General features: G+C 37.0%; 1 protein-coding gene across 5 annotated transcripts; it reads right to left on the reverse strand.

Moving 5' to 3' along the window:
• Positions 1-221: 221 nt before the first annotated feature.
• larp4b (La ribonucleoprotein 4B) lies at positions 222-19,854 on the reverse strand. Of its 5 annotated transcripts, none has more exons than XM_051098423.1 (17): positions 19,428-19,854; positions 17,112-17,250; positions 12,740-12,887; positions 11,661-11,816; positions 11,411-11,492; positions 9,729-9,865; positions 9,490-9,593; positions 8,369-8,479; positions 8,209-8,262; positions 7,875-8,081; positions 7,689-7,795; positions 7,238-7,483; positions 7,028-7,073; positions 5,508-5,690; positions 5,046-5,176; positions 4,324-4,423; positions 222-2,450 (listed from the first exon to the last, which is right to left on the reverse strand). In XM_051098423.1, the coding sequence occupies exons 2-17, from the start codon at positions 17,196-17,198 to the stop codon at positions 2,190-2,192; spliced, it is 2,160 nt and encodes a 719-aa protein (XP_050954380.1). In that variant the 5' UTR covers positions 17,199-17,250; positions 19,428-19,854; the 3' UTR covers positions 222-2,189. The 5 variants fall into 5 exon arrangements, with proteins under 5 accessions (XP_050954380.1, XP_050954379.1, XP_050954378.1 ...); XM_051098422.1 differs by having other exon boundaries at positions 7,028-7,076; positions 7,689-7,798; XM_051098421.1 differs by lacking the exons at positions 17,112-17,250; positions 19,428-19,854 and adding an exon at positions 13,219-17,046 and having other exon boundaries at positions 7,689-7,798.
• Between the last annotated feature and the right edge of the window lie 2,193 nt (positions 19,855-22,047).

Genomic DNA, 22,047 nt, shown 5'->3' on the forward strand with positions numbered 1-22,047 from the left:
CATTAATACTTTAAATGGTCAGGAGATCAGACTGTACACTGAAATATAGACAGATCTCTTATTCTTGTGCAGAAAGGCCTACTGGATTTGAAACCCTAAACACAATGATCTCCAAAAAGCATTACTGCTTACATTACGCCACCTTGTGGTCATACTGATGACCACAAGATTATTCCAACAATGAGAATGAAATGAAAAACCAACCCTCCTTAACAAACATACAATTTCTCATTAACATTTATTTATTTTTTTTTCCATACATTTTCTCATAACCAATTTTAGGGTACCATTTTAACATTTTCCAATTATTTACATCTGTACAGAGAAAGCACACACATACGAGTGTATACATGTACTACAGTTTAGACTACAAGCATTTACACATAGGAGAACGAAACGAAATGATAATCCCATCTCAATCCCAAAAGTATTGTGCTACACAAAAAAAAATGTAGTGACGAAGGCTTCGCGACGCCTCAACCACGTCATCCTTTTTCTACACTTTGGGAATTGAAAGAAAGAAAACAACAAACAAAAAGAAACCTCCAAACTGTCATCTAAAAAGTTAAGGCAGAGACATTTTTTTTTCAAGTTTAAATAAAATTCAAGTTTTCAAACACTGTTAATTTATATGCGATGTTTCTTTTTAGTCTGTTTCGCTTTTTTTAGGTTTACGTAATGAAACCCTCATGTTATGCTTCATTTATTGATGGAAAAATGATCATTTGCATTCAGAAAGTCAGAAAAATCAACAAAAATGTCTTTTTTGATTAACCAAGAAAAAAAACAAAAAACAAAAAACAATACTCACAGGGAAGATACAAGAGAATATAAACAACAGACGCCAGGACGAACATCTCGAAGCATTCTGCACGTGCTCCACGCTGCAGGAAGACATCAAAACAAACAAACGAAAAAATAAACGGACTGTCTCGCTCGGCCCAAGACGATTTCAAACTCAGAGAACCAACTTATAACTTATGAACAGCATGAACAAGAGTGACACTGAAACGCAAAGTCTGCATAAAGGAGAAACCCCACAAAACCGCACTGGTCCATGTGTGCTGAAGGCTCAGATCTTTTTGCTTTTGATGTATACGGCACTATACAAAAGGTACACGATCCCCACTCGTATAGTTGTGGTGATATGAAAGCGATAGACGTTGGTGCGTGTCAGTGTCTTTCCCTTCGTTTCTACAGATAAAAGCACCAAAGTAACCATGTGACGAACCGTAGCACCACACCGGGATAACGAACAGAGCTAAGAAGCAAATAATATCGCCCTCTTATCGTTTAGATCACAGCAGACTAGGCACGTGAACGCTTCACCCTCGCGACCTGAGGACTTTGCAGTGTGAAGATCTTCCAGAATCGAATGAAGAGGCATCAGAGCGGATTCTTCCCAAACTATTGGCGAAAAACAAAGGAAATGATACAGCAAACCAATGTGTGCCATTAAAAGGTTAAAAAGAAAAGAAGAAAACGTAAAAGAAAGCATGCACACAAGAACAGGTATACATACACCTGCTACAATAATCACATCAGTACAATTTGATAGAGGATTAGCATGTAAAAAAATAATTCAGAGCTCAAAAGAAAGAAAACAAAAAAAAAAACAAAAAAACAAAGTCACTACAGTGCTGGAACATCCGAACATAAAAACTGAACAAAACGGATTTACACGAAAGTCTCACTCATGCAGTTGTAATGGCGGGGACCGTCGAGATTGGGAATCGCGTCGGCGCCAAGACACTCAAGGTTAGCAAAATTATATACAGATCAGTTAAAAAAGGAAAGGAAAACGCACAAAAATAAAGTGTTTCAGGATCAGCACTATTCAAAAAGATCAGTATTTCCTCCCAACGGCACTACTCGAAGTTTAACCCCAAAATAAAGATGAGCTCTGACGAATGTTTTTTAAATAGTTAATCTCCAACTGATGCTGGTTCAATAATCCCATTTTTCCAGAAAACAAAACGACAGAAAGGACAACAAAAATATTCAGAGAACCTTTATGCACAAGTGCTTTTGTCTGTAGGCCCTGATTCCAGTGACAAGCTGTCTGTCTGTGCGCGGCTCACAGAGACCGTGAGATAAGAGGGTCTTCTTTTTTTATTTCTCTTTTTCTTTTTGAGCAGCCCTGACAAAGTTTTCGTTCCCGTTCGGTCCTGGAAGCAAAGCCGAGGCCCTCAGGATTGGTGGAAGGAAGCTGTCGTGCCGCCGTCGCTCCTCTGATGAGGTTTCACTGTCTCTCTGGGACAAGCCGTAGCCGTAGCCGCCGCAGATTTGGCAGGCGCGGCCGCTGATTCTCTGCATCTGCGTTCTGCTGAGTCAGGAGTCTTGTCTTCAGAGGTGGTGCTGAGAGGTCGGGGATCCGCTGACGCTGGCTGCTGTGTCGGTGCCTCCCTTATCCTCTGACAGATCTCTGCGTAGCTTGGTTTACGGGGCTCCTGGTTAAACATAATGAATCAAATTAATCAATTAGGATATTGATTATGCATGATTGCATTGTAAAATCATAATGTAAATCATAATGTTAATCTTCGTAACCAAAACGTAGCACAACAAGGGGCTTTAAACCATTTGTTGCATATATTAATATTACATACAGTAATATTGTAAAATACAGACCATCGTTCATCTTCGGAACACAAATTAAGATATTCTTGATGAAATGAGAGCTTTCTGACAGCAATGCAACTGAAACGTTCAACGGCCAAAAAGGTAGTAAGGACATTTATATAGTCATTTTTTTCTTTGCACACACAAAGTGTTCTCGTAGCTTCATAAAATCAAGGTTGAACCACTGATGTCACGTGGACTATTTTAAATGTAAACTTAAACGTGCCAGTTGCATTGCCGTCTATGCAGGGTCAGAAAGCTCTCGGATTTCATTAAAAATATCTTCATTTGTTTTCCGTAGATAAAGGTTTTACGGGTTTGGAACAAAATGAGGGTGAATAATTTATGACAGAATTAAAATTTTTGGGTGAACTATTTTTTTTAATAGTGTTTAAAACTGCGGATTACCCAGTTAAAACTACACTAGCCACTAGGGATGTAACAATATCAAAATCTGACGATAAGATAATATTGTGATATGAAGTCCACAATACGATATTTATTGTGATATTTAAAAAATAAAGACAACTGAAGAATTAGGGGAAAAAATACATTTTAAAAAGTTAAATTATCCCATCTAATGCACTTTAAGAATTAAAAATAAAAGCTCCATCCCATGGTCTTAACTAAGACAAAAAAAAGTCAGTGAATTGACTTGTACCAGAACTTTATTTGTGATGTACTGTCTTAGTCTAATTTACATAATAAATAAAAATGAATATTTCATTGCTATATTATTTTTCCTTTACACTACAGTAGGGAAATTACAGCACTTCTTAATTTCTACACTTGAAAGAGATATTTTCAATTTGCACTGCAGTAACGTTATCCATTTAAACCACTAACTGTCAGCAATTCATAATGCACTTCTAAGCTTTTATTTTGACAGAAATGACAGGAGAGCTTTCATTTTGAAGGAAAACTCCAGCTTTAGACAAACTAAAACAGACTTACAAACACGTTTCACTGCAAATCTAGTGAAATGCTGTAATTATCTGCCGTGAAAATAAAGCATAACTGCGCAACCGCACATTAAACTCACCGTATATGCATTAAACGAGTTCACTGCATTCATTCACTGTGAACTGAGACATTCTGACACACGGAAAACACCAGATCACGAGCTGATCGCCTGAACGAAGAGTGTGCTTGGCTTTGAAACTTGCAGCAAAAACAAACTTGATGAAGTTTGAATATAGATTACACTATATTGCGCTTTCGGTTTTAGTTTATTTGACACATACTGTGTCAAAGCATAATGGCCCAAAACACAACTTTAAAGTCCTTTTATGTAAGAATAAGAAGTTTAAATATATTTAAATTTTTTACAATTTTTTTCTGGAAGACATAGTTTCATATCTTCATGTGACCAGATTAATATTGCGACATCAGTCTATCGCAATATCACAATATTGATAATATTGTCACATCACATTTAGCAAGTTTTTACCAGAAAAAATGAAATCATTGCAAAGCAGCTCAGCAGTGTCTACCAATTGTACTACTGAGTTGGTCTCCCTGGACTCACCCATATACATAATTATACATAATATTATATTATCTAAATATTCTGCCATAAAAATAAAATTCAAATAATAAATCAAAAATGTAAATAAAAATCTCAGTCTTTTTTTTTTTTACAATTTTGAATTGAATTACTAGTCAGTTTATACCACATGGTGAGGCTACCTGGACACTTACCGTTATTGGATTGCTCAGTGGTGCGGTTTTAGCAGCATGTGTCTCTGAGCATTTCTCTGCAGGTGTCTGCGTCTCTTTAGGTTTTTCTACAGTTGTCAGGCTGTAAAATACAAAAAAACCCTCTATATATTAGAATGCACCATTCTCTACAGTCTTCCATTTTATTTTTTCCCCACCAGAAGAACTTATTTTCAAATAAGGATTATTTTCTATTTTCTTTTACACACAGAACTAAAGCCATTTTGCTACTGTACCTTTAAGACTTTTAAGACCTTATTCTATGTGAAAGTGGTAAACACCACCACTTCCAGTTTGCTGAATAATATTGAGTAAGCGTTAACAAGTAAAATTGTGCGTTTATCTCAATGAAATATTAAAACATCTTTCAAAGTGACACAAGCTATTTATTTTGAAATTCCACACATGAAAATATCCACAACCTAATGGAATCCTGAGAAATCACACCTGTCACTGCGACAGCTGTTAATATACTTCAGAAGGAAAAAAAAATAATAATAAAACAAATAGTAGTGAGGCCTTGCCCATGCTTCAAACATATCAGAAATGCTGTGATATCCACATGTAAATTATTATTTTTGGGTCTTCTAAAGATACACTATTTGAAAGATCACATGGATGAAATAACAAAAGAACACATTTGAGTGAAAACAGTTGTTACATGTATTGATTAGTTACTAAGAAATATCCATAAGAAAACCCACTTTGAAAGGGCTGGAGTAGGTGAGTGTTGGTGGTCCACTGGGGTCTGAGCAGCAGGAGCAGGAGCAGCCTGCACAGATTCTTTGGGGGTCCCTGAGATCACACGGCTGGTGACCACATCCTTATTTAGAGGCTGTGGAGAGACAAAGGGGCCTCTGTGAAACTCCTACGGCAAGGACGGCATGAACAAACATAACAGCTGGACAGCAGGAACTCACACACACACTTAGTCTAAACCACTCAAAACACCCAAGGACTTGTCATGGTTATGACTGACAGCAAGGTCTGCTGTGAACATGGCATTCCATGCTCAGTGCAAGTTAATATTTAAAAACCAAGAGCATTTGGTAATTTCCCTAGAATTTGAATAATATAAGTCTGAAATGGAAATATTAAAAGACAGTTTAATGCTGCAGCACTCTAACAAGCACAAAAGACACTCAAAGACTGAATAAAAAGTCAACCTTGTCTTTAGCTGCTCCCGTAACAATGTCAGACAGTCGGTTGTCAAGGCTGTTTTCAGTTTTCACTTCAGGCTTTAGATTTCCTGCAGCTCCAGGCAGAGGAGGAAAGCTGGATAGACCCAGCTCAAAGCTGGGAGATGGAGTGCGCTCCTGAACAGGAGGGGGAGACTGTGTTGCTGCTCTCTGTTAAACACACAAGTGGAGAAAAAGAGTTGAAATGTGTAAAACAAATTGAACCTGCATTTGCACATTTATTCTGCTGTGACAGAAACACTTTCGAAGGCACATTTATCGATTCCTCATTATCCTACATTACACAGCACTACAAAAAAAAACTATTCTGATTGGTCAATCGCAGCATTCTGTGGTCAAATACCCAGGCAACTGTTTTTTTTTCTTTTTTACATGGATATAGCAAGTTTTATGTCTTTCACATGCCCTTGGGTTCTTTTTCCTATGGAAGCCTGCTTCCGCCACTGAATAAGAAAATAAATAAAAGGCTATTGCGACTTCTCACAATTCGGACTTTTTTTCTCAGAATTGCATGATATAAACTCTCTATTCTGACTTTCTCGTAAGTACGAGTTTGTATCTCGCAATAATGATTCTTTTGCCTCATAATTGCGTGATATAAACTCCCAACTCTTACTTTTTTCTTGTAATTATGAGTTTGAATCTCACAATTCTGACTTTTTTTTTCTTAGAATTGTGATATAAACTCTAATAAATTCTGACTCTCGTGATTCTTTTCTCATAGTTTTTATCTTGTAATTCTGACATTTTTTTCCTCAGAACTGCGCGATATACTTGCAGTTCTGACTTTTATCGTAATTACGAGTTCATCACATTTCTGACTTTTTTTTTTCTTCTCAGAACTGCACAATATAAACTCAATTCCGACATTTTTCTCGTAATTGCAAGTTTGTGTCTCGCAATTCTGACTTTTTTCTTATACATTTATATTTCACAATTCAACTTATTTCTTAGAATTGCAATAAAAAATCCCAATTGTGCAATATAAACTCAAAATTGTGAGTTAAGTTTATAAATTTCATGAGAAAAAGCTAGTCTTGCAATTCTGACTCATAATTAGCAATTGCGAGTTTATCTCACGCATTTCCAAAAAAAGAAATTCAGTTTATATTACACAATTTGTTGAGGGAAAAAAACAACAACAACAAAAAAAAGGTTAAGGAGATGTAAAATAACAACTGCGAAAGAAAAAAAAAAAAAAAAAAAAAAAAAATCAGAATTGTCAGATAAAAAGGCACAATTGCCTTTTTTTTATTCAGTGGCAGAAACTGGCTTTCATATTTTCCTGACATTAAAAAGTAACATTTTTACTCAAATCATATTTATGCTGTGCAATAAGCAAGATCATGCACATTCACCCCTTCAGGCTTGACGGTATATTATATTTTACAATAAATATATATATAGAGTTTTCTATCAAAACAAAAGTTCAACTAAACACTGAAAACTTGTTTATGCAGTGTTACTTGAAAAAGCAAATGACATACTGGAAATTTGTTGTCATCTCTCCTTTTCCTGTATCCATAGCCGCCCCTTCTTCAAAAGACACAAACAATCAAACAAAGTATATGGAAAAAATTACCATTACCACAATTTCTTACAGAAATACAGCTCTAAAAGCTTTTTCCTCCAATTTTGGATATTTTATCACAATAAAATGATATTAATAAACAGCTGGTGCACATGTGCAGCACTACCTTCCACGGCCAGCGTTCAGCGAGTAATCGGCCCCGTTTACTTCCATTCGTCCACTTCCAACCTGGTCCCGGCGCGGATAGCCCGGACCGCTGGGTAGTCGAGGTCGGCTACCCAGGTGATGAGCCTGTGGAGGACGCGTCCCGTTGGGAACTCTCTCCGAAGGAAAAGTAGGAAAAGCAGCAGGGTTTTCCAGCAGAGTGGTTCCACGTTCTGTTGTGAGTCGAATGTGTGTTTTGTTGTGGTTCCTGTTCGCATGAAAGAACAGTCACACAGCTGTTTTCTATTTTAATATATTTTAAAATGGAATTTATTTCTGTGATGCAACGCTGAGTTTATAGGATCATTATTCCAGTCTTTACAAGCCTTCAGAAATCATTTTAATATACTGATTTGATGCTCAAGAAACATTTCTTATTATCAATTTTGAAAACTGTCAACCATTGACATTACCTCATTCGAGGTGTATATTGTCTGTGAGTTAGTGGAGATGTTGCTGATTTAAATGTCGGAGAACCAGCGAAGCCGTTAATGAACGCAGGGCTGGGAAATGGAGTAACCTGCTGGTAGACAAAATCTGATTAGTACTTCTCCAGACTCAGATATTCCTCAAAGCCAAACAGAGCACATGGCACTTACCAGAGTCGGGTCCAGGTAGCTCTGTGTAGCTGACCAGCCCTGAGGCGTCACCAGTCTGTAAAGAGGAAACTGTTGCTGTGCTCCATACACAGGTGGGATGTAGTAAGGGGTGTAGCGCTGTTGGACATTTGAGGACACATCCACTGGCCGATACCCATTCTTTGGCACAAAGGTATTGACGGCAATGGCCTTGGCCTTTATTCTAGCCTAGAACACATACGTAGATGGACCAAAAAAAGCTTCATTTGAAAGCGCGACAAAGAAGAAGCCTTGAGCTGTTAAAAATAGCACAAAAAAAACCTTCAGTGATGTCACACACGGCATTGCACTCTACCTTTATTGGCTTCCCTTGAAAAGTTTTCACCTCTTCTCTGAGATACTGATATGCCTGAAAGAGTGATGTATGCCAATGTTTAGCAACAGGAAGAGAGCTTATTAAAAATCCTGAGGCGGTAATCTGAGATCAAATCAGAGGCAATAAAGGAGAGACTTACCATCTGAGCATCTGCCTCAGATTCGAAGGTGATGAACCAATTGTCATTGTAGGCAAACTCACAATTGATGAATTTGGGCAAGTTATCGCTCTTAAAGAGCGCTTCAACTTCCTGTAAAAATGAAAGCCAAATGTCATGTAGCACAAATAAGGTCGGAGCTAAAGGTGGGCAATATGACCAAAATCTAATCTCAGGATATGAGTAATTATATTTCATAGTAACATATTACAATATAGTTATTTTTGTTTTAAATAACGTCTTTATGATATCAAAATTCTTGATACTATAGAAATTTCATAATTCTTGTTACCAGTGTCAATATTACAAAAAACTAATACTAGCCTAACCTTAAAAAAAAAAAAAAAACACCTCAGGGTCACTGAAGACAAGTAAACAGCAATTAAGAAAATAAAAATGAGAAGCTAATCACAAGCAATAGAATCAAAAACTATAGAACAAATAAATAAGAAACACTACATACACTGTATGAAGTAATCAGATACATAAAAACACAATGCATAATATTCACTGTATAAATTAAATATTTATTTAGTCAAGAGCAGTGAGAAATTTTCTCTCTTTCATTGTTTGATTAATATGAATGACCGACAGCAGAAATATTAGACTGCGGTCATTTTAAGAGCTGCCCAGATCCAATATACTGTTATATGCATTTACTTTCTCAGCTGTTTGTTTCACTTAAGACTTAAATTACTGTGTTTACAAGGATACTTGCAAAGGCAGGCATTTTGGCACATACAAGAGTGTGTATTTAACTGTTCAAGGCCAATAAAGCAGCAAAAATAACTCAGTTCAACTCTCTATGAACATCATCTTTGCGCATATAGCGAAATTAGTTATTTTTCACTGCTGATTGCATTCTAACAGCTTAAAATCACTTGTTTTTAACCCACAATGCTTAAAAATGTGCAAACAATACGTTTTTATGACCATGTTGCACAGCAATGTCACTTGAGCCTGTAACCGCAATAGAAACAAGAGGTGAATAATCTCTACCGGTTGACAAATTTCAACCAGTTAATCATGTCTACCGATATATCGCCCACCCCTAGTCAGTGCATTAAAGATGTTATTGAATAAGAGAGATGCATGATCCTTACCTCCAGAGGAGTGGCCTCGGGAACCTCTCTGAGAATCACGATACAGCGGTTCTGATTGGGCCGGACTTTCTCTCCACATTTGTCCACTTGGACGAGAGGCAGCGCTGGTAAGTCAAAAACACATCATTAAATGTCAGACCCATCTGCTGCGTGTATAACTAAACCCATTTTGATATTCTAGAACAAAAAGCCACACTGTGACCCATAAAAAGTGCAGTGGTGATGATTTTTAGACTCACTTTTTAAGATGTCTGCAATAAGATCTACATCAGTGGTAAGTTTCTTGATTTGATCAAGGTTTGCCAAAGTCACTATTGGCACATACTGGTCACTGTCCATTTGTGAGATGAGGTACATGTCGTTGGCGAGATTCTCCCTGGAAAAGGATAAGAGTCAGGTCACAATCAAGCCTACACTGACTCAATGTACCCAAGGCTTTAAAGAATGTTCACTACACAGAGTTCGTACAGACACTGTAATTTGAAATTCCTGAACTTAAGGATTTTTCAAGCACTACTTTTTTTGATTTTCAAGGACTTTAGTCAGAGATCTCACTTATCAAACAATGTCTTCTCTTTCAAATTCTAAAAAAAAGATAAAAATACATAAATAGAAAATAGATGGATGAATAGCAAAAAAAAAAAAAAAAAACTAAATAGTAAATAATAAAGTAATAAATCCTGGAAACAAATTATTCACTATACACGCACCGAAGTCCCGATCCCAAATTATGCAATCTGCGCTCCAAAGTTCCAATCTAAATCAAATTATTCACAATCCACACCCCAAAGTCCCGATCTGAATGATGATTTGCCAACCATCATTTTAGATCAGGGCTTGCGAATAATTTGAATCATTCAATTTGCGAAATGATTCACAAACTCGTTTCGATCCAAATCAAATGATTTGCAACATGCGCTCCAAAGTCCTGATTTAAATCAAATGATTCGCATAGTTCCAATCTTAAACAAATGATTCACGATCCACGATTTTAAGTTCCGAAGTCAAATGATTCGCGAACCCGCTCCGATATCCTGATCTACATCAAATGATTCACAATTTGAAGTACTGATCTTAAACAAATGATTTGCAATACGTGATCCGATTAGAGCCCTTTGAAATAGTGAATCGTTTTGCGACGCTTTGGTAGAACTAATTCTGAGTTTCAAAAAGCTCCATTTCACACATCACTACGGTGCTTTTTAAAATCATTACAAGCGATGTCGAAATTCAAAAATGAATGGCTCTTTTAATTTGATTCGGCTTTTGCTAAGTGAATCACTTGAAATGAATGATCAAAGTCATGAGTTTGAAACAACTGAAGCAGTTCCAGCATAAAGAACTCAATTGATTTGGTTTATGCGTTCCTCTTTTCGCATCTTCAGCGAAAGCTTTTTACTGTTTACTCAGCGAATTGTAAGTGCTGCTACTGTCTTAGGCAGCTTTCCTAATTTTATGACATTAACTGAAATAAGCAAGAAAGGATACGGCGTGAAACAATTTTTACTTATTGAAAAAATTAAACATTAATTATATAGATGTCTTTCAATAATTCAAGCACTCTTCTGGAACATTGGTATTTTCCAGAGTTTTCCAGGCCCTAAATTTCAAAAAGTCAAATTTCAAGCACTTGTACAAACCCTGGTTGGAGTTTGAAGTCAGCATAAATTAATTCATTAAATTGCATTAAATTGATCAAAAGTGCGGAGTACATCCTACCCAATAAACAGAGATTCATAAAAGCATATCCCACATACTGAAAAGCTAATGCTCTTAGTTTACTTTTGCAGAAGTGAAGTCTATAACATTTTCATGAGATATTAACAGTCTGAAAAATCGCTGTTCTTGATTTAAGGTACCATGTCTGGTTACATTAAGCTTCAATTGCTATGTACAAGGTTGTGAAGATGCTAGTAATTACCTAGAGAGGCAGAACTCCAGCGTTGCCTTCAACTGTTCCCGAAGGTCTTCAAGCTGTCTAGAGGAGTCTGAATCATCCACCCCTGCAGAAAAGAATAAATCAAATGATCAATTATTTAAGAATGCTATAGTTGGAATTAATCCTTAATGATTGATTGTGGTGTCTTGTGTCATACTAAACGTGCATAACTGTAAACAACTGAAATTAGAGTAGGTGGACAACAATGAACAACAGAGTGAATGGATATTACCTTTCATACTGGTGTTCTGGTTTGACACAATGCCCTTCTCACTGGCTGAGCTTCCCATGTACACTGATTCTGGCTGTGCTGCAAAGGGCAGCTCTACAGATGTAGATACCTGCTGTTCCTCATTCCAGTTCCCTTTGTCTTCACTGTTGTTATAACCTAGCATGGACAAAACAAACAGATCAGAACCTCTTTAAACTGATAAGGATGGTATACATCGATTTAACTTGAAGGATTAGTTCACTTCCAGAATAAAACTTTCCTGATAATTTACTCACCCCCATGTCATCCAAGATGTTCATGTCCATCTTTCATCAGTCAAAAAGCAATTAAGGTTTTGGAGGAAAACATTCCAGGATTTTTCTCCATATAGTGGACTTCAACGGTGACCAACTTGCAGTTTCAATGCAGCTTCAAAAGGTTCTACACAATCCCAGGCAAAGAATAAGGGTCTTATCTAGCAAAACGATCTGTCATTTTCTAAAAAGAATAAAAATGTATATACTTTTTAACAACAAATGCTCATCTTGCACTAGCACGACCTCACGCATGACGTAGGCAGAAGTACCGAACCAGTGTTTACAAGGCGAACGTGCAAGGAAACTCAAACGCCCTTTGCAAAAAAGGTCAAATAATGATGTCGGATGATTTTGAAGTTGGAGGAGAAAATTAAGTTTTTCACCCATCCAACCTCTCTAAACCAAAGTGCACAGACAAAGAACTTACCGCTTGCGACCAGCTAGTGCAAGACAAGCATTTGTAGTTACAAAGTATAAAAAAAAAAAAATTTTTTTTTTTTTTTTTTTGTTTTTTTGTTTTAGAAATAACCAATTGTTTTACTAGATAAGACCCTTATTCCTCAGCTGGGATTGTGTAGAATCCTTTGAAGCTGCACTAAAACTGCAATTTGCACCTCTGAAGTTCACTACAGGCAAAAAACTGGAATGTTTACCCCAAAAACCTGAATTTCTTTTCAACCGAAGAAAAAAAAAAACATGAACATCTTGAATGACAAGCGGGTGAGTAATTTATCAGAAAATCTTTATTGTTTAACCTAGGCACAATCATTTTTGGAGGTGTACCTCCTGAGATGCAGTTTGATGGGTCATCGGCCGCTTCTACCCATGACTGCTGAGAATCTGGGCAGGTTGGAGCAGAGGCCTCCGGTTTAGGCATGTAATTGGCCCATGCCTTCGCATTGGGATTGAGGTCTGAGATCTTTGAGGATTCCTTTAAAAACAACAACAAAAAAAAAAAAAAAAAAAAAAAAAAAAAAAAAAAAAAAAAAAAAACTGGTTATCAAATCAAGTACGTGATTATAAATCAAACACATGTCCAACTGTGGGCTGAATCAATGTCTACAGTCACGCCACTAAACCATGGTTACAGAAACAGTGGTCATTTTAAAATGAATTTACTGCATTACACAAAAATAAAAAAAAAACAAGTAGCATCTACAAACAAATGTCATTTGGTTTGATTTTTTTTTGTCATAAAAAGCAATGACATTCACACTTCTAACTGTATAACCAAGCTTAAAGCTGGTTAGAGAAGTACTCACAAGTTCACTATAATCATTCTGCCATTCCCATACACAAGATCCTTCAGCACCTAAAAGGTTATAAGGGTAGGGTGCTATGAAACCCACAGAGGTCTGGAAACCCTCTGCGACAACAGCAGAGTCAGATTCAGCATCCTGTTCATCATTTTGCATTGTAAGGCTAGCCTCTGAAACAGCGTTGCCCCATGCTGACACCAAGGCACATGCCTCTGTTTGGTTATCAGAAAACAGGATATGTGGTTCTTTGGCCCACGCCGGAAGGCAGTGACTAGAGTCCACCTCATCGCTCAACTCCGATTTCCCAAGAAGGTCTGACACCATATTCAGCATGCCTTGCTCTCCCTCCATTTCATCCAAGACCTGAAGGTTTTCCACCTGCATGGGAACTGCGAATTGATCTTTATTGAGAAAATAAATCTCATAAGACGGCAAGGTGGCATAAATGTCAACCTGGTCAGGCTCTACTGGTAAGGGAATTGCTGCATTTACATAAGCAGGTTTATCACTTATATCATCAGTGATGACTTTCAAATCAGACTGACCAAAGTCAAGAACTCCAAGACTGCTTGGAATAAGTTGGGAAACATGAGGAACGGTAGTTGTCAAGCTCTCAACAGATGCATAATCACTACCGTGGCCTTGTACGGCGCATGACTGCGCAGTTTCAAGTGACAGTCTTGCAGTACTCTCAGTGCTCACGAGAGGAATGCTGCAGTCAACATCTCCTCTAATTTCCCCCATGTCTTGAAGGTCTCCATGCTCTTGAATGGATGTAACTGAAGATCTCTGAGCGTCACTGACTGGCTGCTCTGTAAAAGAGTCCAGGTCCTGGCAAGCGCTTTCCCTCGTGCAGTTTATTGACAATGACGAGCAATCACAAGTCTCCAAAACTTCAGATTGGCACGGTGGTTGAGACAGTGTTTGTACATCACTGCTAACAGAACAAACAGCTTCCAAACAGTCATTGTTGTTATTCCCATCATTTGGGCAATTAAGCAGCTCTGAAGTTGGTACGAGTCCCCGTGGTTCAAGCTCTGACATTTTGACATCATCTTCACACAAACAAATCTCAGCTAGTACCTTCTGTTCAACCTCACTGAAGCATTTGCTGGCAATATGCGTCTTCTCATCATCTTGTAAACAAGTCTCTCCTATTTCATTGTCCATGACTTGCTCTTGTGCTGCTGCCGGCTTTTCGCTTCCCAATCCCACCTGTATTAAATAACTCGCTGCAATGCTTTCTGAATGTCCTTTATTATTGACATCATTGTGTGATGTGTTTACAAACCAGATGGCATTGCTCTGGAAGAGTTCTTCCTGAACAGGACAATCAGAACCAGGTACGGAGTTTGTGTGAACATCATCAACAACATTGCGATGATCAAAGTTCACAAGAGTGTTTGTAAGAAGCAGAGGTGGACTCATGTCACATGGTTTAGCATTTGCAAAATTTGCATTTGGTTCTACATTCTGTTCCACGTTTGGACTGTCACAAGATTCTGACACAATCTTTGTCTGGTCAGTGGGAAAAACACTGCAAGGGTGGAGGTGTGTACTTGAAGTCATGTCCAACTTGTCTTCTTGATCTAAACTGATCATTTCTGCATGAGATGGACTGCTCAAACTCTGAGGCACAAGAGCAACCTTGAACATGTCAGAATCATTTGTCTGCCCTTCACTTTGCAATATACTGCCCTGGCAAGGATTCAGAATGACCTCCTCTTGCGTTGCTATTTGTCTTGGATCAACTTCAACTCTACAACACGAAGGCAATTTTGACAGTTTGTCTTCTTTATCAGAAGCCAGTGGGGTTTCGGAGCAAAACTTTAAATTTTCGATGTCTTCAGAGGCATCTTTAATAGAAAACCATTGGTCCTCTGTCTCAACTAACTTTTCTGATGAAGATGCGCTGACAGCTGAGAGCGCCGGAGGCACTTTTTCAAGAACTTCCTCAGTAGGGGTTTTCTTGGAAACACATTGATCTGATTCCACAATAGCTAACTTAACATTTGGAGGACTCTCTGTGGTGTTGCTAAGAGAACAAATGAAGCAATCAACATTGGGTATTTTCTCCACATTTAGTTTCATTGATTCTCCATTATCATAATTTCTGCATTGATTTTCCAGTTCTGATTCATCCGGAGAACCATTTAGAACTTGCTGAGGTGGTCTCAACATAGATTCGTCAGAAATGGTGTTATGCACGTTGAACTCAGAACCACTCTCCATATCTGCAGCCTTGTAACCAGAGCTACTATAAAGATCACAGTTGTTAAGTAGGTCAGCAGGTTTCCCCTGTGGCAATGCGGTATCTGTACTTGACTTCAACTCAGACATCTGTCCATTTTGCGACAGCAGGTCTGGGGAGAGTTGATCAATGGTGTCCTCTACAGCAGTAGAGGGAGAAAGTGTGACCTCTGTATCTGTACAAGAAGCAGAAACAACATTCTTTTCATTTTCTTGAGTAGGAAGTGGTTTTAGAAGATCTGGGAGAGCATCTTCCTCATTTGGAAGGGTTAAGTCTACAGGCAGATTTGTTGAACACCCCAACTCTGTAGTTCTTTCTGAGGGATCTATTTCTGTTTGTTGTGTTGTTTCATGTGAAGGCCTTGAACCCGATATTGTGTGGTCTTTCGGGAGTAATGAATTATCAAATAAAGCCTTTTCAGAGACAGCTGGTGCGCTTGCGTACCTGACTGCGTCAGCTTCTGTCACGGGCTGGTGCCCACACTCGCTCCCGAGATCCTCTAAATCAATCAGGCAGATGCTGTAGAAACTCTGTTCTTTTTTAATGCCACGGTCAGTGATCAACAGTCCAGAATTTCTCTCTTCTGAGTCATCCAGATTTATTGAGCTCCCGGAGCATTTATTGAACGGTGGGGTGGCGTGCTTTGAAGTGGACGCAGGTTTTGATTGTACATCCCACAGTGTCTTAACTTCCTCTGTTGAGTGTTGATCCTTTAAAATGCATGACGGACTAATTTTTTGTCCAAGGATGGCGTTCTTGCTTTTGCCATCTCTAGTTATTTCTGTGGAATTCTGTTGACCATCACAAAACCACTTTGCTCTCATTATAGCATTTTCAGCTATTCTCCGTTTCACAGAATCCAACGTTTCAGCTGTCAGGCAATCGTTTCTACTGGCATTTCCTTTCTGGACTGTAGCCTCGTGAATAGGTGGATCGCCAACAGGTGGGTCCCAAAATGCCATTCCTTCCTGTACACTGCTACCGCCCTCTTTAATGAGGTTGAGACCTGCTGACAAGTTTGTGGAGGAAGCATTACAACTGGTATCCAAAGCAGCATTCACATTCCCATTTTGAGAAGGCTTCTCGTCGGTCAGATCGGCGACAGACCAAGCGCAGTCTCTGACGTCTTTCGCTGCGGAGCCCTCTGGAATGGCCGCCTGAAGAAGACTTGTTCTCTCGCTGACCAGGTTAGGGTTCAGCTCTTTGCTGAAACAACACCCCATGTTTTACTTTGTGACGTCTACGCAAACCGGTGAACAAAAACGACAAGCTCCTCTCACAAGCTCCTCGGAGAGGGAAAGAGAGACAGAGGCGCTTGCTATGGCTGCTTACCCCCTCCCCAGACCCAAAATAGCACATTTAAAATTATACAGCTGACTCACATGGGCCCATCACTCAAATGCAACCTCACTCCAGTGATTGGTGCTTCAATGGACGAGGTACTTGTGTTGTATGAATGGGATCAGCAACTTGGCATGGTCCCAAAACATGAGGGAGGTTCACACAACCGCCTGTTAAGCCATTTCACAACGCCCAAAGCTGGGCGGGGTGTCTGAGTTGTTTCACTAGTAGGTTTTTATTCCCTAATCGCAATTACTATACATACTTCAAAAGACTAGCCGACGATATGCATGTTATACTTTACCAAAAGGGGAATCTCTTTCTCCTTTGCTTCCTGTGACTGCTGCACCTGTGGCTCCACGATAGTTTTTCCTTCCTGGTCTGAAGTCATGAGCTGTCCAGGTTCTAGCTCCGAACGCAGAGCTCTCCAGACCACCAGGGAACTGTAGATCATAAAATAATGGAGATAAATTACAAGTCATTTACAAAATCAATTCAAATGTCAACATGATCACTGTTCACAGCACAATATTCATTCATTCATTGATTATTACATTAAAATGACACCAAGGAAAAAGTAGACTTTGCTACTACCAACCAGTTAGACTTTCAAGACTATTCAAAGGTTTAGGGGACTTTAAAAAAAATTAATACTTTTTAATATTCGACAGTAAAGCTGTTTATAACGGTACAAAAATATTTAAAATAAATGCTGTCTATTCAACATATACTGATGTGAATGTATCACAGTTTCCACAAAAACATTAAGCAGCATCGTTTTCAACAATAATAGAGGGTTTGCACTTAACGTTTTGGTCAGTTACATTTAATGCGCGGCCATATTGACGATACTCAGACAAAAATCTGCTAATTTTCGCTGTCTAAACCATGGAACAAATGTGTGGAAGCTGCTAAATCACATAAAGGAGGACGTAGCAAGCAGGAAAGGGTGCAATATTTTGACAAACTAAAGTTAATAGGTGGTAAAGATACGGACGAGCAGTATTATTTAAGATATTAGCCTAATATTTCACCTGCCAGACTGGAAATGATAAGAACCAGGGTTGCAAAGGTGTGGAAAACCACACAGTAAATTTCTGGAAACTTCCCAAAAGTCTCAGGAAGATTGAATAAGATTAAAAAAAAAAAAACATTCCTTAAAGTTTCCAATAACTGACCATTTTCAGCAGCAATAATCAGTGAAATATGCAAGTTTCGTTCGGTTCAGTGGCACGGTTCACGTTCGGTGTCGCCAATATCTTTCTTAAGCACCAAATGAGCATATATAAGATTTCTGAAGGATCATGTGATACCACAGAAAGACTGGAATAATGACACATGAAAAATCAGCTTTGCCATCACAATAAAATTACATTTTAAAACACACTAAAATACAAAACAGCTATTTTAATTGGGTTTTTTTTTTTTCTTTTTTTTTTTTTTTTTTAATGTTACCAACCCAAAACTTCTGAACAGTGAAAAATAAAACCACTCGATCAAAATCAGAAGCAAAAATTAAGGTTTACTACTTTTTTTTTTTTCCAGGGTTTTTCCCCAATCTGTACAGTAGAGCTGACTGGTCAATATAACTACTGTGGAAAGCATCTCTGAATGAGCTGACCTCATCAAATCCTACAATCACTTAACATGCTGAAAAAGGAACTCCGCTGAAAACTGTCTGAAATATCAGATATCTCAAACTGACTACTGTCTAAGAAACTCATTCCTTAAAACACTTGTATAGTCATTTGAACAGAATCTGGGTACAAAGCATCCATACTGTAATGAAAACAACTTTTATAAAATATCATATCGCCAGATTTAGGTAAACAAACATCAGTAATGCATATGAATCCAAACTAAAGCGATTGCACCACAAGCTTAAACAAAAACCCATACTGCACTTAAAATTGAATTATGCATGGATCTAGGGAGAAATTACATTAACATTTAACATTTCCTTAATTCTGTTTACATATCAAAACATACATTGATCTGCCAAATGCGAGTGCTGACTCAAAACAATCCTTTAAAATGACACATGGTGGATGTTTACATCATGACAGTACGTAAATATGACAGCACCGCAATGCATAAGCATTTAAATGACCAGTATTTAAATGCTGTGTTATAAAACGACATGTATAATGACGTGCAAGCTAAATAATGATTAAAATTGACATAACTACATGTAAGATGTCAATTCAACTCTATCCATATGTCAAAACACATGAATGCTGCAGGCCAAACCTACAAACACAACAGACAGCTGCTAGCTGAACCAATCAAACTATCCTTCTCTATGAAGTCAGCTACACACGAACATATCAAAAACAAACTTTAAAAATACTAAAAACTTAAACTATCGAGCACAAAATATTAAAATCCATCAAACGTCTATTTAAACAGAAAAAAACAGTAAGAGTGTCTGTGTTAGCCTACATGCTAAGCCTGGCAGATATTGATAAGTAATACAGCTAGCCTGTACAGTTAGCGCAAGCTGCTAACTCCAAATGGTAATTAAACAATCAATGTGTTATTTTTTGTATTACATTACTGTCTAAAACTATACAACGATGAAATGTGTGATTAGATATCCCGCGTATGAGTTTCCACTCACCTGTTTCTGCTCTCCGCGCACGGGAGACTGTTTGCGGCCCGAACGTCTGACTTCCAACGACAAAACTTAGAAAACAAATCCACAAAACCGTGCAGGAAACTTTCAAAGCACCACAAAACCTTCCACAGCCTCCAAATACCACCAGCTCCTCGGTACCAGGCCTGATAGTGAACTTTAAAGGTCTGTTTGGTGATGTTTAAGTGACTAGCTAACGTTTGTTGTCGAGATGGTAACAACACGAGTGACTGTGTGTTATTCTTCAAAACGAATCAAGTCTCAGTGCGAGAAACGCGAATAACTATAACCGTACGTGCTAGTTAAACTAGGATATGATAAGGAACGGAGCCACACGCCTCTTCCCTCCCAGTGTATTTGTGTCCGGAGTTGAGCTTCACTCCCTCGGCCAAACCGCACCACGAACTCCCGCCCAGAGCCGCTTTATTGACTAGCCCGCCCACTCTCCACTGCGGCCCTTTCAGTAACTCAACGGCTGTGTGTTCTAAACGCCTTTGGCTGCAGTTCAATGAACGCTGTCGATAGGGGGCGCTACGAGACAACGAATTGTTAAACGCTTTTATTTATTTTTATTACTAGTTCATGACCTCATCACAAAAACACCTTTTTACACCGATGTAAATTATGTTGTTGCATAATATATGTTTAAATGTATTAAATGATTTGATGTTTTGGTAACGCTACCTGCGCTGATAACACTACAGCTGATATGGAATGTAGCCAATCAGGATCTTCACTGAGCTGCGCGTGACTCTTGTGTTCGAGAGTGGATGGTCTGGCTTGTATTAAAAGATTCTTTGCTTCCGTTTCATCTGTGAGGCATTTCGGTTGGTTAAGATAGACTACGGATACTGATAACGGCCAAAAAGGATTTCTGATCTCTTGCTGTACTGTGCAAGAATTTAAAACGTGCATTAATAAAATGTATATATATTTTTACAACCTAGCCACCATCCCAGAAATATTTGACAGACCAAACACATGTGTAATAGTGAGAGATTAACCAGGAAAAATATGAATGGGAATATTTCTATAGGCTATTTCGTAATATTATATTTTAGGGTTATCTATGTTTAGCCTGGGTTTAGTGGCTCTACAGACAACAATAACCTGTAAGCCATTAGATAAAGTGTCTTAGAGTAAAATGTTGTTTAATCCTCAGCTAACATTGAGTTAATGTTCATTTTTCAATATATTCAATCAAAGGATTTGACATAAATAGAACAAATGCATGTTTTTCTGTCCTGTCAATAAGAAAAACACACCCTTTTTGGTCATGATGACTAATCAGTTAAAAAACACTGATGTAAAAATATATTTTGTACATAAAACATGTACCAAAAAAAATCTAATATTGCTAAAATAGTTAAAATTGTATGTATTTGTCATTTAACATTTTTTTGTAGTTTTAATACAAATTGTTTTAATAATTTGTATTTTTATTTGTATATAATAAGCAGTATAATTTGTATTTTTGGTATGCAAACATGATTTTTTGTAGCTTTAATTTGTATATAATAATTGGTATAATTTGTATTTTTGCATGCAAACATTCTATGAAATGTGCCCATATTAATGGTTTTAATACAATTATAATTTGAATTAATATTTTTTATTTTTATTTGTATATAATAATTGGTATAATTTGTATTTTTGGTATGTAAACATTCTGTGAAATATTCCCACATTCATAATTTTGTAGTTTTAATACAATTATAATTTGTATTAATAAATTGTACTTTTATTTGTATATAATAATTGGTATAATTTGTATTTTTTGCATGCAAACATTCTATGAAATGTTCCCATATTAATGGTTTTAATACAATTATAATTTGAATTTAAAAAAAATATTTTTATTTGTATGTAATAATCAGTATAATTTGTATTTTTGGTATGTAAACATTCTGTGAAATATTCCCACATTCATATTTTTGTAGTTTTGATACAATTATAATTTGTATTAATAAATTGTACTTTTATTTGTATATAATAATTGGTATAATTTGTATTTTTTGCATCCATACATTCTATGAAATGTGCCCATATTAATGGTTTTAATACAATTATAATTTGAATTAAGATTTTTTATTTTTATTTGTATATAATAATTGGTATAATTTGTATTTTTGGTATGTAAACATTCTATGAAATATGCCCATATTCATATTTTTGTAGTTTTAATACGATTATAATTTGTATTAATAAATTGTACTTTTATTTGTATATAATAATTGGTATAATTTGTATTTTTTGCATGCAAACATTCTACGAAATGTTCCCATATTAATAGATTTTTTTGTAGTTTTAATACAATTATAATTTGTATTAATAATTTGTATTTTTATTTGTATATAGTAATCTGTATAATTAGTTTTTTATGTAAACATTCTATGAAACGTTCCCATATTAATAGATTTTTTTGTAGCTTTAATAATTAGTATTTTTATTTGTATATGATAATCGGTATAATTTGTATTTTTGGTATGCAACCATTTATGAATTGTCCCCATACTTTTTTTTTTTTTTTGTATTTTTATCATTTGTATTTTTATTTGTATATAAAAATTGTTGTTGTGCAAGCATTCTATGAAATGTTCCCATA

Source organism: Labeo rohita, chromosome 24, assembly GCF_022985175.1.
Source record: "Labeo rohita strain BAU-BD-2019 chromosome 24, IGBB_LRoh.1.0, whole genome shotgun sequence".
Taxonomy (NCBI): domain Eukaryota; kingdom Metazoa; phylum Chordata; class Actinopteri; order Cypriniformes; family Cyprinidae; genus Labeo; species Labeo rohita.